The sequence below is a fragment of the Gadus morhua genome, chromosome 4, assembly GCF_902167405.1.
Source record: "Gadus morhua chromosome 4, gadMor3.0, whole genome shotgun sequence".
Classification (NCBI taxonomy): Eukaryota; Metazoa; Chordata; class Actinopteri; order Gadiformes; family Gadidae; genus Gadus; species Gadus morhua.
In genome coordinates, this window is record NC_044051.1 from 5,840,203 (window position 1) to 5,854,482 (window position 14,280).

At 49.5% G+C, this 14,280-nt stretch overlaps 1 protein-coding gene across 10 annotated transcripts in view; it reads right to left on the reverse strand.

Moving 5' to 3' along the window:
• Positions 1–11,089, reverse strand: part of sbf1 (SET binding factor 1) — a 70,991-nt gene extending 59,902 nt beyond the window's left edge. For 7 of the 10 annotated variants that reach the window (XM_030355259.1, XM_030355258.1, XM_030355264.1 and 4 more), the window contains exon 1: positions 10,851–11,089. In XM_030355259.1, the coding sequence (XP_030211119.1) occupies positions 10,851–10,905 (55 nt within the window). In that variant the 5' untranslated portion in view covers positions 10,906–11,089. The remainder of the gene's footprint in view (positions 1–10,850) is intronic. The other 3 variants (XM_030355266.1, XM_030355265.1, XM_030355263.1) reach the window with 1 other exon arrangement.
• Positions 11,090–14,280: the final 3,191 nt, after the last annotated feature.

Consider the following 14,280-nt stretch of genomic DNA (forward strand, 5'->3'; position numbering starts at 1 on the left):
TTTGACCGGTGTGCGCAAAACACACTTCTGCTTCTACCCACTCCCACCCTCAGCGCGTCCACGGTAACATGGCTCAGCCTTTTCCGCGTCCACGCCTCCACGTCAAACATAGATTAGTGTGTGAACACACGGATCTCCTAAAGAACGCTGAGATCATCTCAGCGTTGCATCACGATGGAACCCATGACATCAGCCCTCCGGAGTCTCTCTGAGATATGAGCGCGCTAGCACGCTCGCACGCGCACACACACACACACACACACACACATTTGTGCACGAGTGGCTACACGCCAATGTTACGAGTTAAGGCGTTACCGGCGGTGTTCCAGTTTCAATCAGGGAAATGCTCACACAAGTATGCGAACAACGTGTGTGCATGTGCATGCACACACACAAACGTGCGCACACACACACACACACACACACGCACACACATTAATCGAAGCGCCACACCCTTTCACTAGAGAGCATTGGGCTGTGCTATGTTTTTAATTACGTCTTCTGGTTTAACAAATATGAACACACCAAGCATTTCGGTCACATGCACACATACACTCACTTGACAATCACACAGGCAAACGCACACTTTCTCATAAAGATATGGGACCAACTCTCTGATAACATCACACGGGTACACACGCAAACTTTTAATCAACTAATGGCACACAACCCCCCCCCGCCCACACACACACACACACACACACACCCCGGTGTTGCAGTAATTGAGGGTGAGTAAGTGACTCTGAATGGAAGGAGCTCTTGGGGCCCCAGACAGTCACTCCCACACCCCCCCCCCCCCAGCCCCCCCACACCCCCACCCCATTCGGGGGGAGACACAATACAAGACACACACACCCCCATCAGCCCCACCACCACCACCCCTCCTTAGCAATCCAGCACTTTATCAATGAGCCAGGACATTCAGCTGAACTGAACACACACACAAGATAAAGGAGCCAGTAAAACGCGGTCGATCAATCTGAACCGGGCCGGAGCCTGGCTCCCGGGCCCAGGCAGAGCTGGTATTTGGGGGATGGATGGCGGAGGGGGTCAATCTGAAAGCTGCCATCGCCCTGGCGACCGTGAGCGACGTTTTCTTTGTGCGAAAAGCTCTTCAGCAAACTCACATCCTTCCTGCAAAACGAATGCACCCTCCCCGAGCCGTCTCTTCTCCCCTACCCCTCCTCCCCATCGCTCAGACACACACACACACACACACACACACACACACACACACACACACACACACACACACACACACACACACACACACACACACACACACACACACACACACACACACACACACACACACACACACACACACCTGCAGGCTTTCCAGGAGAGGAAATCGCCTCAGAGAACACTAGGAGCTAAAAATGTAGGGGGGGAAAAGTAGTCCCAGACGTTTGAGAGGAAGATGTTGGAAGGTGGGAGTTTTCTTCGCCGTGCACAGTGTCGGTCATATATCTCACTTAAAAGGCTCACTTTAAGATGGACCTTGGAAGCTGGAAGCGGTCTGAGATAAGCTTAAAGTTACTTCATATAGTACTCCATACCTTGTCTATTCCTCTGACTGTAACTTACAGGGTCAATTAGTAGGGGTGTGCCAAAAAATCGATTCATATAAGAATCGCGATTCTCAATTTCTACGATAGAGAATCAATATAAAATGGCCCAAAATCGATTTAATTTCATAACCTTTTAACCATAACGCCTCGGGATCCCCCCGTCAGAGCTGGTCAATGTGGCCCGGGAAAGGGAAGTCTGGGGCCCCCTGCTTGAGCTGCTCCCCCCGCGACCCGACCCCGGATAAGCGGATGACGATGAGGACCTTTTTTTTTTTTCAGAACTTTTTTTTAAAGCTACTGAGAAATATTAATGTTTTGGGCAACAGTTGTGTTCCACATGATATTTTTGGTACTGCAACATTCCTGTGAAATGCAAATGCATCTTGTTCAACTGTACCATTTTTATAATACAGAAGCACTTTATTTTATAACTTATTTTATAACTTATTTTATAGCTAGCTTCTTAGAGTAGCATGGTCCAGACACAGTGGAAAAGGCACTTTCTTTAGAATTTAAACAGCAGCTATTTGTTACTTAAGCAAATTGTGATATTGCTTTTATGCACCAGTTGCAACGATTCCATCCAAGCATGGTGAATGTTGTGGCCTACTTCCCTAAACAGCCTTAAGGCCTATAGTCTTAACATTGAGGCCCGTAGACAGCGAGAATAACCCATGATCTTCAACGGTGTTATCAGATCTCAGGCACAGAGAAGTCCTTCCTTTTTACACAAAGCACTGTCATACAAAAAAGAGTCAAAGAATGAGTCAGTCCAGCCACGACCAAAGATAGTCCTGTCAAATGAGACAGAGTGATGATGACGACCAAAAAACAATAAAAGTACAAAAATAGAAGAGTTGCTAAAACACACACACACACACACACCTAGTGTTCTCAATGAGTTCTCAAAGACAATGCGTTAGGTTCCAGCCAATAACGTCTTGTTGTTTTTTTTTCAAACAGGAACAAGGCTCAGAGCTCCAGGGTAAACAAACTCCTTGACCCCCACCCGGTGGGCCCGTCCCCTCCCAGGGAAGAGGCACCGTTCCTGGGGAGGCCAGCAGCAACAACAACAGGCCCGGGATGATCAAGGCTGCTATTGACAGGTTATAACTGGTTGTCACACACACACACACACACAAACAGTGCTCTGTACAACCATAGAATAAGGAAATCTCTCTCTCTCCCTCCCTCTCTCCTTGGCTGTATGTCCCTCTCTCTCCAGGGTTAATTAGATGCTTCCGAATCCTTAAAGGCAAGTCATGCGAAAGAGACGATATTTATTAATATCTCAGGTATGTCAATATAATATCTTGTCATTTCTGTTTTAATATATATATATTTTACAGCTTTATCAGCAATTGTTGCCTGCTCACATCAGATGTGACGAATTATATGATACATGTACAGCGGGAGACAGATAGTGTGTGAGAGAGAGAGAGAGAGAGAGAGAGAGAGAGAGAGAGACAGAGACAGAGACAGAGACAGAGACAGAGACAGAGACAGAGAGAGAGAGAGAGAGAGAGCAGAGCGACAGCTAGAGAGAGAGAGAGAGAGAGAGAGAGACAGAGACAGAGACAGAGACAGAGAGAGAGAGAGAGCAGAGCGACAGCTAGAGAGAGAGCTTGGTGAAAGATGGTGCAAGTACGGCAGGAATGAGGCATGAATGAATGCCTGCCTGCACACTCATCAGCTGGTGACAGTCACATGAGTGTGAGGGAGCAACACTTCCAACACCCACCCACCCACCCGCCCCACCATCACCACCTGCCTCCGTCTCCTCCGTCTCCTCTACCCCCTCCCCCCCCCCCGAGGTGATCTGAACCCTGGGCCGGCAGACTGCGAGAGGCGAGCAGGAAGTCATTCAGAGCGTCCGCTCGGAGACACAGAGGCGACGGCAGTGGTTACCACACCTATCTGCCTCTGCCTCCCCCTCCCCCCCCTCCCCCCTCCCCCCTCCCCCCCCCTCCCCCTCCCTCTCTCTACAATAGAGCAGGCCTCAGGTTTCCGCCTGGCCCATATTATCAAACTATCATCACACTCTCCAACAGTGCAAGGCTGGGCGATGGCAGCCCCATCTGCTCCTGGCTTGTTTGTGCGACAAACAATTCAGCCGGGCCGGCGTTTTGAATTGAGGAGACCTGTGTGGTTAGAGATCTCTAATCTGTGGTGCAACATAACCCGGCTAGGATGGTGGGATTGAGGTCCTCCACGCAGCCTCAACAAAACACAAACGTCTTCACATCGGGGTGGCGGGGAGGGGGGATGAACCGGTCATTGATAAATGAAGAAGCGTCGAGTTGGAAGTGTCCAAGAGCTGAGCTTCTTTGCCTCTTGCCGGTTTGATTCAAAAGAGAACTTCCACTAGTGACAAGAAGACAACTGTGCAGAAAAGAAGTTAAACGATGATTTGTAATTCCACAAACTGTTGACAGGTGTGTGTGTGTGTGTGTGTGTGTGTGTGTGTGTGTGTCTTGTCTTGTCTTGTGCGCGGCCGGCGAAACCATACGCAAACACAACAAGATAAGGTCACCACACCGACGGAGAACGCACACCAACCCCCGGAGGACTTCAAGACTCCGCCCAGTGGGGACTCAAACCAGTAGCCTGTTATTGTTGGGACCGGCTCAGTGGGACGCGGGTTCAATCCCCCGGGGAACGGGAATATAGAGGGTTGGAGGGGGAATTCTCCAAATTCCAGGGAAGACCATCAAAGCCAGCTTGGGGGCTCCAACCGTGGCTACACATGGCATGAGACCACACGACGCCCTGTCCCTATCACTGGCTCGGATCGCTGTGTGTGTGTGTGTGTGTGTGTGTGTGTGTGTGTGTGTGTGTGTGTGTGTGTGTGTGTGTGTGTGTGTGTGTGTGTGTGTGTGTGTGTGTGTGTGTGTGTGTGTGTGTGTGTGTGTGTGTGTGTGTGTGTGTGTGTGCGCGCAGCAGCAGGTCGTCCAACACCCTAACCACAAGTGCAATATCCTGCTACGGTAAAGTCACACATTTGGTTGAAATTAGGCCTAAGTTTGCATGTCTGATACGATCATCTTAAACACAGGCAGGCTATTCACACATTTGCATATGACATCATCGGCCTGCAGGACAGACGCTTGTGTGTGTGAGTATATGAGTATGCGTGTGCTATGGTATGCATTGTGACCCGGTCTTCCCCTCCCTAGCTATGTGGAAGGAATGGGGGCTGGCTTTCAGGCCCATGGGGCCCTCAGATGTCTCCTGAATAAAAAGCCTTCAGCACACAGACAGGGCGCCGAGTTGGAGAGCCATGCACAAACAGGCATACTCAAGCATGCACTCACACATTCATCCACTCACTAATACACTCACACAATAACGCACGCACTCACACACTCACGCATACATACATATACTCATTCACGCAGGCATGCAGTTCTTCATGCATGCACTCAAACACACTAAGTGACAGAGGCAAGCGCGGAAATGCGCCGAAACACGCATACGAGCACAGACGCACACACACAGAAACATGTACCCACGTCAACAGAGAGCACAGAATTTCACCGCAGGAAAACACCATGTCACACATTGACCTACAGAGGCACCAACGAACGAGAACACATGTGCACAATGGAACATGCAACCAAATCCATATGTTACATTTGCAAAGACCTCCTGTACCGTGCTGCACTCACACACTGCGAGCATAAGGGCTGAACATGTTATAAAGCCATGTGATAGAGGAGGTGACTGAGGTCATGCAGCCCCCCCACCAGGGCTGACATCATCGTCCCAGGGGTGTGGAGAGTAACTCATCTCGGACATCGCCAGGCCAGATGTGTAGAGAGCAGAGTAACTCATTTCTGACATCACCATGCCAGGAGTGTAGAGAGCAGAGTAACTCATTTCTGACATCACCAGGCCAGGAGTGTAGAGAGCAGAGTAACTCAGCTCTGACATCACCAGGCCAGATGTGTGGAGAGCAGAGAAACTCATCTCTGACATCACCAGGCCAGATGTGTAGAGAGCAGAGTCACTCATCTCTGACATCACCAGGCCAGATGTGTAGAAAGCAGAGTCACTCATCTCTAACATCACCAGGCCAGATGTGTAGAAAGCAGAGTCACTCATCTCTAACATCACCAGGCCAGATGTGTAGAAAGCAGAGTCACTCATCTCTGACATTGCTAGGCCAGAGGTGCAGAGAGCAGAGAAGCCGTGCCCAGAACCAGGGCAGGCAGCCAGCACCACTAAACGCTTACTAGCACACTTTAAACGAGCCGTATTGATGTTCGACACACTGGCATGGAGATGGGATTCATGAAAACTATACTATTTGGATTGTTATTTTTGTGCAACAACAAGCAAAAACCAACCACAACGTAGGCCGAAAACTAATGACATAGGTGACACACAAAAAACAACGAAAAAAAAAAAACATAGGCCACGATACAAAACCACAACAACGTAGTCCACATGCAAACAACAACAACGAAAGTCAACCTAAGAACCACAACAGCGTAGGCTAACTGAGGAGGGGATCACGAAGGCGGTGCAAACCCCGGCAGGGCGGAGACTCAGTGAAACGCTCTGACCCCACAGACGCCAACGCCGCCGCCAGCAGCACCGCCGCCGCCAGCAGCAGCCCGTCTGCCCGCCCTATGGGAGGCAGATCGAGGGGAGCTATTTCTAGAGGGTCCGTGAGGCTGCGGTGGGCCTGCCGTCGAAGGGGCAATCGGGCCGCAGACAAACACTGCTCTCCTTCACTCCGAGTTGCATACTCTCTTTCTCTCTTCTTCACTCTATGAGTTGCATGCATGTTCTCTCTCTCTCCCTCTTTCTCTCCTTCTCTCTGAGTTGCATGCATGTTCTCTCTCTCTCGGTTGCAGATTCTCGTCCTCTCCTTCTCTCTGAGTTGCATGCATGTGCTCTCTCTCCCCTTCTCTCTCATTTGCATATTCTCTCGCTCTCCTGCTCTGAATTGCATATTCTCCCTCTCCTTCTCTCTCTCTGACTTGCATGCATGTGCTCTCTCTCCTCTCTCTCTCAGTTGCATATCCTCTCTCTCCTTCTCTTAGTTGCATGCATGCACTCTCTCCTCTCTCTGTTACATATTCTCTCTCTCTCCTTCTGGGTTGCTTGCATGCGCTCTCTCTCCTTCTCTTTTAGTTGCAAATGATCTCTCTCTCTCTGAAGACCATTAGCGTTGACTTCACTTTAACTGCACCCCTACTCAACATCTTGTAGACGTTTGCAACTCACACACACACACACACACACCCGCCAGGTGATCACCCCTCATTTCTACTGCACTAAACAGGTGAGTGCCAGTGTATGCGTAATCAATAGTTTCCATTTGAAGTCTTTCAGCAGCAAGGCGTGAACCAGAGGGAGGGCTGCTTAATGTTGAGCCGGGGGTGGGGGGGGGGGGGGGACTGGACATAGAATCCCCTGCCAGGATTGTCACTTGGGAAAGAAGCAAAGACTCCTCTATTCTGCTGGAGACACCACAGTATTCACCAGAGTCCCTCTGGTTGCAAGGCGGACAGATGGGGCCAGAATGGAGCCCTGTGTGTGTGTGTGTGTGTGTGTGTGTGTGTGTGTGTGTGTGTGTGTGTGTGTGTGTGTGTGTGTGTGTGTGTGTGTGTGTGTGTGTGTGTGTGTGTGTACTTCAATGGAGCTCTTTGCACAAAAGTGTACACACCCTACAGACATTCACACACGCACACACTGACAGAGGGACAATCTGGATTCTCGCTCTCAATAAATCTCCCTTGGGTCTCCAACCCCCCCCTCCTCCCTTCTCCTCTCCCTCTCTCCACTTCCTGTTTGGACCGCGGACGGCGTATCCCAAGTTCTCGACACAGCGGAGGGCGGCTGTCAAAACACAGCAGCCGTCGGTGGCGCAGTTTCAACCAGAAGAGCCTCGCTGAAGCGGCCCCGCAACCAAGGGCCCTGCTACAGTGGCCCCTCCAAGGCCCCGCATCCACGGCCATGCATCCAGGGCCCCACCAGGCCCTGCATCCACGGCCCCTTTATGGACTGCATCTTCTATAGCGCATTTTTGCAAACAGAGGCCACCCAACGGCGGCGTCAGCAGCCAGCTGGACAGGAGCAGTCAGGGTTAGGTGCCTTGCTCACCTGGGCACCTCGACACTCTAGCTAGCTAAGGGGGAACCGGGGATCGAACCAGCAACCTTGGGGTTACCACCAGCCAACCCGCCCTACCCCCTGACTGAGCTAATGCCGCCCTTTAAGGGCCTAATGCAGTGGCCCCCGACCGGTCCTTGGTCCCCCTCCACCAGAGACAGCCTGCCTCTGCTCCCAGGTATATCCACATCCAGCACACCGATTGCCCCGAACTCTGACGGCCGTCTGGGCCACCCGACACCTAGGTGACGAGAAGACGGCGGACGGAAACATTTTTGAAACCTAAACCGCGGTCCTCCTCGGGCCCTTGGTGTCCGAGCCAACAAGCGAACAAGCGAACAAGTGACCGAGAGAAGGGAACACAGCGCCGCGTACGACAGCAGCAGCGGCAGCGGCAGCAGCAGCAGCAGCAGCAGCAGCAGCAGCAGCAGCAGCAGCAGCAGCCTAATTAGAGAGAGGGTAGCAAATAGTTCTTTGCGCACCCGCTCATAAAACACTGGGGACCTTTGTCCGCCCGGGACACTGCTCAGCGAGACGCCACAACGCAACAAGACAGGACAGACTGTGCCGCTGTGTCTCCGCCTCCACACCCGCTCAGTGGCCCCGGGACAGCAGCGCCCGGTGACCGGGGGGAACGCGGGGAGATAGGAGTGGCTCCCGGCGGCGCTGTCAGGTGTATGCGAGCGCAGATGCAAACACAGAGCCACACTAACACACACACACCTCCGTACGAAAAGCGCTCGCAGTCACAGGATGCAGCGAGTACTTTCTGACCTGGAGGGAAACGCAAAACCGGGAGAAGAACCGAATTCCCGACCGGTTCGGTGACTTGATTGTTTCGCTACTTTTATTCAGTGAATCGATTTGGGGGGGGGGGGGGGGGGGGTTGAAAGAAAGAAGTTGGCTTCTGTTTGCTCCGACACCAAAGGCAAGGCCTGAAAACCAGGTTGTCAACAATGCAAATGACGATCTGGCGGCCACTCAAAGAGCATTACAACACTGCCTCACATTCACCATCTCATACACAAATTCACAAAACGACAGCGGAGTTGACAGTCACGCAAGGCGACAGCCAGCTCATCAGGAGCAGTTTGGGGTAAGAGTCTCGCTCCGTGACACCTCGACAATTACCTAGGAGGAGCCGGGGATCGAACTAGCAACCTTCCCGGTTACCAGCCAGCCCGCTCTCCATCCTGAGCCACATGCCGCCCCCCCGATCTGCTGCTTTCCTCCACTTACCATCGGCAGGCACCACAGCCGTTCAGAGAGCCATGCTCACTACCAGAGCCTGCCTGCTCCTTCCTGTAATGGGCTTTAAGCTCAGCGCCTGCAGCCCGCGGAACCGAAACCACGCTCCGACTGAAATCATTATTGCCACGCTAATGGGCCTTCCAGAACGGCCTGTAAAGCCTTTCAGGGTGGATACACAACCACAACGACCACACACACACAGGCACACACACACACACATACACCATCTCCAATTGGTCTTGATGAGGGCGTGTCAGAGCTGTTGACGAGGCTTGGGGAAGGCCTCAGCGGGAAGGGGGGGGGGGGAGGATGAGAGCTGGCACAATCGATCCCCATTCGGTCCACTTAGGAAATGATGCGTTGTGGTGCCTCAAACTAATGACTCCTCCTGCTACATCAAGACGATGAAGCCGGGCCCGGTGATGTAATTGCACAGAGTAAAAGGTAAAAGGCTAATAGAAATGGGCCACAAATACATATCTTGAATACTTAACAATTATGCCTATAAAAAGGCCCGCCTGGGCCCAAGTCGTTCCTATTGTAGACAGTGTCTGTGTGTTGTGCTGGTACATTGGGTGAACTACAACAATCATCTTCATCTTCATCTTCATGTGTGTGAGTTTTACAAGAGAGGGTCGACCCGGTCCGAGACACACAAACACTTTAATGTCTGGCTCCCAGATGCGTTTTACGGGCCTGCTCTGCGTTCTGCACAGAACAGGAAGAGGTGTTTTGCAGTGCTTGCAACGTCAACGTTATAACATCCTGCCACCGGCCCCAAGTACGGTATATCTTCAAACGACAGGCACACAAAATACGAATAGCCACAGTGCGTAGTGTAGCTGGACCACGTCGCGCTAAAAGCATCGCACACATTGCTTTTAGCGGCCCATGTCACGTTACGATTTGCCTGTTCTGAATTATTCATGGTGCAAAAAACAGATTCTATAAATAAGACACTCCCACGTTACAAGTTCTCGACTCGCAACATGCCTTCATTGGATGAGGAGGAGCTGAATATTTCATGATTATCGGGTCATTATACTGCACGGATCTAGGCCAAGGCACGAACGAAAGAATGGAGGATTTGGGGGTGGGGGGGGGGGGGGGCGTCAGTTAACGGTCCATACTCCCCCCCGTCCAAACAGACAACAGAGGGAGGACAGGGGGGGCTCCTCGCTCCATGGCCGTTATGGCTCTGGGAGGGGCGAAGCCATCTGGGTTAATCCACACAAAACAAAGAATTCAATCACCCATTGGAAATGGAGTCGGGAAACGGTTCGCACTACGACAAAGTGCAAAGTGTTACCGGAGAAATCAACAAGCGTTGGTTGAGCCCACGTCAGTGTGGCTGTCCCTCTGTGTTACACTCTGGATCCTGCAAAGCACTACTACTGCCCCGAAAGCGTTTCTTTGCAGCAGCTTAGATCAGTCAACTTTAAAAACTCCCCCTAAACGACAGCTATTGCAAAACCGCAAAAGCGATCACTCTCAACGACCACGGCAGTTCATTTTAGACACCATATCTGCACCAACCCAATTCCAAAAATCAATGCTAGCACTGTCCCGTCCAACTGACACTAAACTAACGTGCCTCGCAGTTCAGACCTTTTGCATGTAGTGTTGCCAACCCCACATCACAACTACGCCTAAGAAACCGGCCTTTTTTATTCATTTCCCCCCAACGACGTCTGACACCGGCTGACATGCTAACGCCTAAGTACACTAATCCCCGTGAGGCCCACGCATCCGCGGCCTGTCGTAACGCCGCGCCCGGGCTGTAACTCCGGGGCAGCGGGCTGAGTGTTCCACCCCGGGCCGGCCCGTCCCCCGCCTCCTGTTTACCAGGGGCTGATCCGCGGCTAATACACGGCTAGCTTGGAGAGGCTAACACAAGCAACCCACCTCGTTTATCGAGGTCGTAGCCGACCACAACGAAGTAGTCAGCAAGCCGGGTCATCTTGGAGTTCAAGGCGACAGGGCTCTCTGGTTAAATCCTTTGGTTTTTCCGTCAATATTCCATTTAGGTCCTGCCGGCGGGAGACACATCACGGGCGACGGTAGCATCCTTCCTGTAGCTGTATCCCGCCGCCATACTGCCGATCTGCCTGGCCCTGACAGCGACGTGCGACGAGTCTGCGCAGTAGGGCTCAGGGAGGGGCGCATGGCAGGAATGTCCCACAGCGGTCCATGTAGTCAGAATCAGAATCAGAATTACTTTGATTACAACTTATTGTACAAGTACACAAGAGTACAATTCTTAGGCGTGGTTCCTCAACCGCCACATGGCAGCAACAATACAAGATAAAAAATAAAAAATAAGTACAAATAAAATATGTAGAAATAATAATATGTAAAATATACATAGATCACAATAATAAATGATAGTAATAAAATAAAATAAATTGAGTGATAAGAGAAACTAAAACAGCGGTAATAAGTTATTAATCAGTAATAATCAGTAAAGAAGTGTAGTAAGAAGGGTGAAGTGTAGGGTAAAGTGTAAGTGTAAAGTGTTCAAGTGGTAGTTGTATCAGCAACGGTTGATTCTAGTGCAAGTATCACTCTTTCATGCTCAAGTAAACGTTGACTGTTCCTAGGCCTCGTTATATGCATAAGCGTGGTTATTAATGTGTATAACTTATGACACACGACAGGAAGAGAAACTTTAGAGAGGGAAGCATGCGGGTAGCCAAAGCAACGCATACCTATCTGGTAGCACGACTCTGATTGGAGATAAACATTCTCAGTGAGCAAATAAAAAAAGTGAATAATAATAATAAATTATAGTATTTTTTTATATAGTATACATATAATATGCATATAATGTAGAACTTAATGTTTATTAAGTTAGGTAAAAAAATATTTATTTTGAAACGCGTTGACAGAAATCGTTACTTAGCATTGTTGTGGCACTTCTGCGTTGTTTATTTGTGTGCTTGCAACATTGAATTGCGGTGGATTACAACGTAGTAGTCCACTCTTTAACGTGACAGGATGATATAACTCAACGGCTGCTTGTCACTCCTGCGCTGTCCTGACAGCCAGAGTGAGATAACCTCACTGTGGGAGAGTGAGGTTGGAGTGAGGTTAGAGGAAGGAGGCATGAGCACATTTACCCCCGGACATCCCGACAAAACACGCCACTGCCGTCCTTCAGAGATGGAGTCACCGTCCTTGGTTCTCCCGAGCAACGTCATGTCCCAGAGGGGGGGTGGGGGGGATTGGGGGGGGGGGGGGGTCAACACTTCCCCCCTCCAGGACCCTTGACCTGTAAACAGGACAACAACAAGCGTTGTTTGTAACCTCTTAGGAGGAATTTTCTATGAACGCTTTCTACTCTCTTGCGCAATCATAGATAGACAGCCAGGTCCATGGGGGAAATAAACTGACCTCTGATCGTTTAATTAACACAACGAGGTGACTTCATGTGTCTCTAGAGAGACAAAATCTTTATGGCCTTTCGTGTAATCAGTGCTGTTTTTCTGGGAGGCGCTGTTGAGGTTTTGGTGCTGGGCTTCTTAGTGGGTTAACCTTGAACTCCCCATGACACACATGATCAGTGTCTGGGGAGAGAGAGGGAGAGGGAAAGAGAGATTGTGAGAGAGAGAGAGAGAGAGAGAGAGAGAGAGAGAGAGAGAGAGAGAGAGAGAGAGAGAGAGAGAGAGAGAGAGAGAGAGAGAGAGAGAGAGAGAGAGAGAGAGAGAGTTAAAGAGAGAGTTAAAGAGAGAGAGAGAGAGAGAGAGAGAGAGAGAGAGAGAGAGAGAGAGAGAGAGAGACATTAGAACAGTCTGAAGCCCCTTGCATAACACTGGTAGACACCGAAATCAAAGGTCTGCTGTGTGCAGATGACCTGGTGCTGCTGTCCCCATCCAAAGAAGGTTGGAGACAGCAGCACCTAGACCTTCTGCACAGCTTCTCTCAAACCTGGGCCCTGACAGTGAACCTTAGTGAAACCAAAATAATGATATTTGAAAAAAGACCCAGCCTCAACAAATACACATTCCACCTAGACACTGTTACTCTAGCGAACAAAAAACTATACCTACCTCGGCATAAACATGAACGCCACAGGAAATTTCAACAAAGCTGTTAATGACCTGAAAGACAAGGCAAGGAGGGTATTTTATGCCATAAAAAGAAATATCAAACTAGACATCCCAATTAAGCTCTGGCAAAAAATATTTGACGCAGTGATAGAGCCCATTGCGCGCTACAGCTGTAAAGTCTGGGGCCCACTCACCAACCAAGATTTTATAAAATGAGACAAACATGAAATTGAAACTCTTCATGCAGAATTCTGCAAATCAATACTAAAAAGTCCAAAGAAAGACTCAAAATAATGCATGCAGAGCAGACTTAGGACGCTATCCAATCGTAATTAAAATTCAGAAGAGAGCCCTAAATTTTATAACCACCTTAAGGAAAGCGACAGCAACACACTCCACAACAAGGCTCTCACCCACAGAGAGTTACACTCAGAAAAGTGTCCCCTTAGCCAGCTTGTCCTGGTACTCTGTCCAACATACAACAACCAACACATCAGGAAAAACCAAATTATACGAAAACAAAAGGAAAAGTATTTGGCACATTGGAAAGAGTCCACCAAAACCAGAGTAAATTGGCCTGCTATTTGTCCCTTAAAAGAGACTACACTGTGGCAGAATACCTGACCACCGTGACCGACCCAAAACCGAGGAAATCCTTGACCAGATACAGACTCGTGAAGGGACACCACAGACAGACCTGGCTCCCAAGAGAAGACAGACTGTTCTTCCACTGCACACACAGAACTGCACTACCTGACTTCCTGCCAGTCATACGAAGACATCAGGAATACACATTTCCCACGGATTACAAAGGCATGCAAGGACTTCAAGGACACTCCAGATGCTCACAAACTGCCATTCCTGTTGGGAGAAATACAATAATGTGCGAACGCAGCAGCAAGATTCGTCACCACCTGAGAAGGACCTCAAACTCCCCATAGACTTATCCCCCTGGACTCACTCTTCACACAATAATTGCACACATCCTCCATAATGTAAATACTGTGTATTTAGAGTGTATCTTTAATTTATATGTTTATACGAGATACTGTAATATTTGTAATTTTTATAATATTGCACATTTTACTTTTTATAGTACTTCTTTAGTATAACATTTGATATGTATAGATATTTTGTATTTAACGTTTTATACTTATTATATTATATATTATACTATACACCTGACCTTTTTACTTTTTATTTTATAATGCTGTTTATTTTATTGTTCACATGCTTTGGCAATGCAAATGTATATTTCTCGTGCCAATAAAGCCTTTTTGAATTGA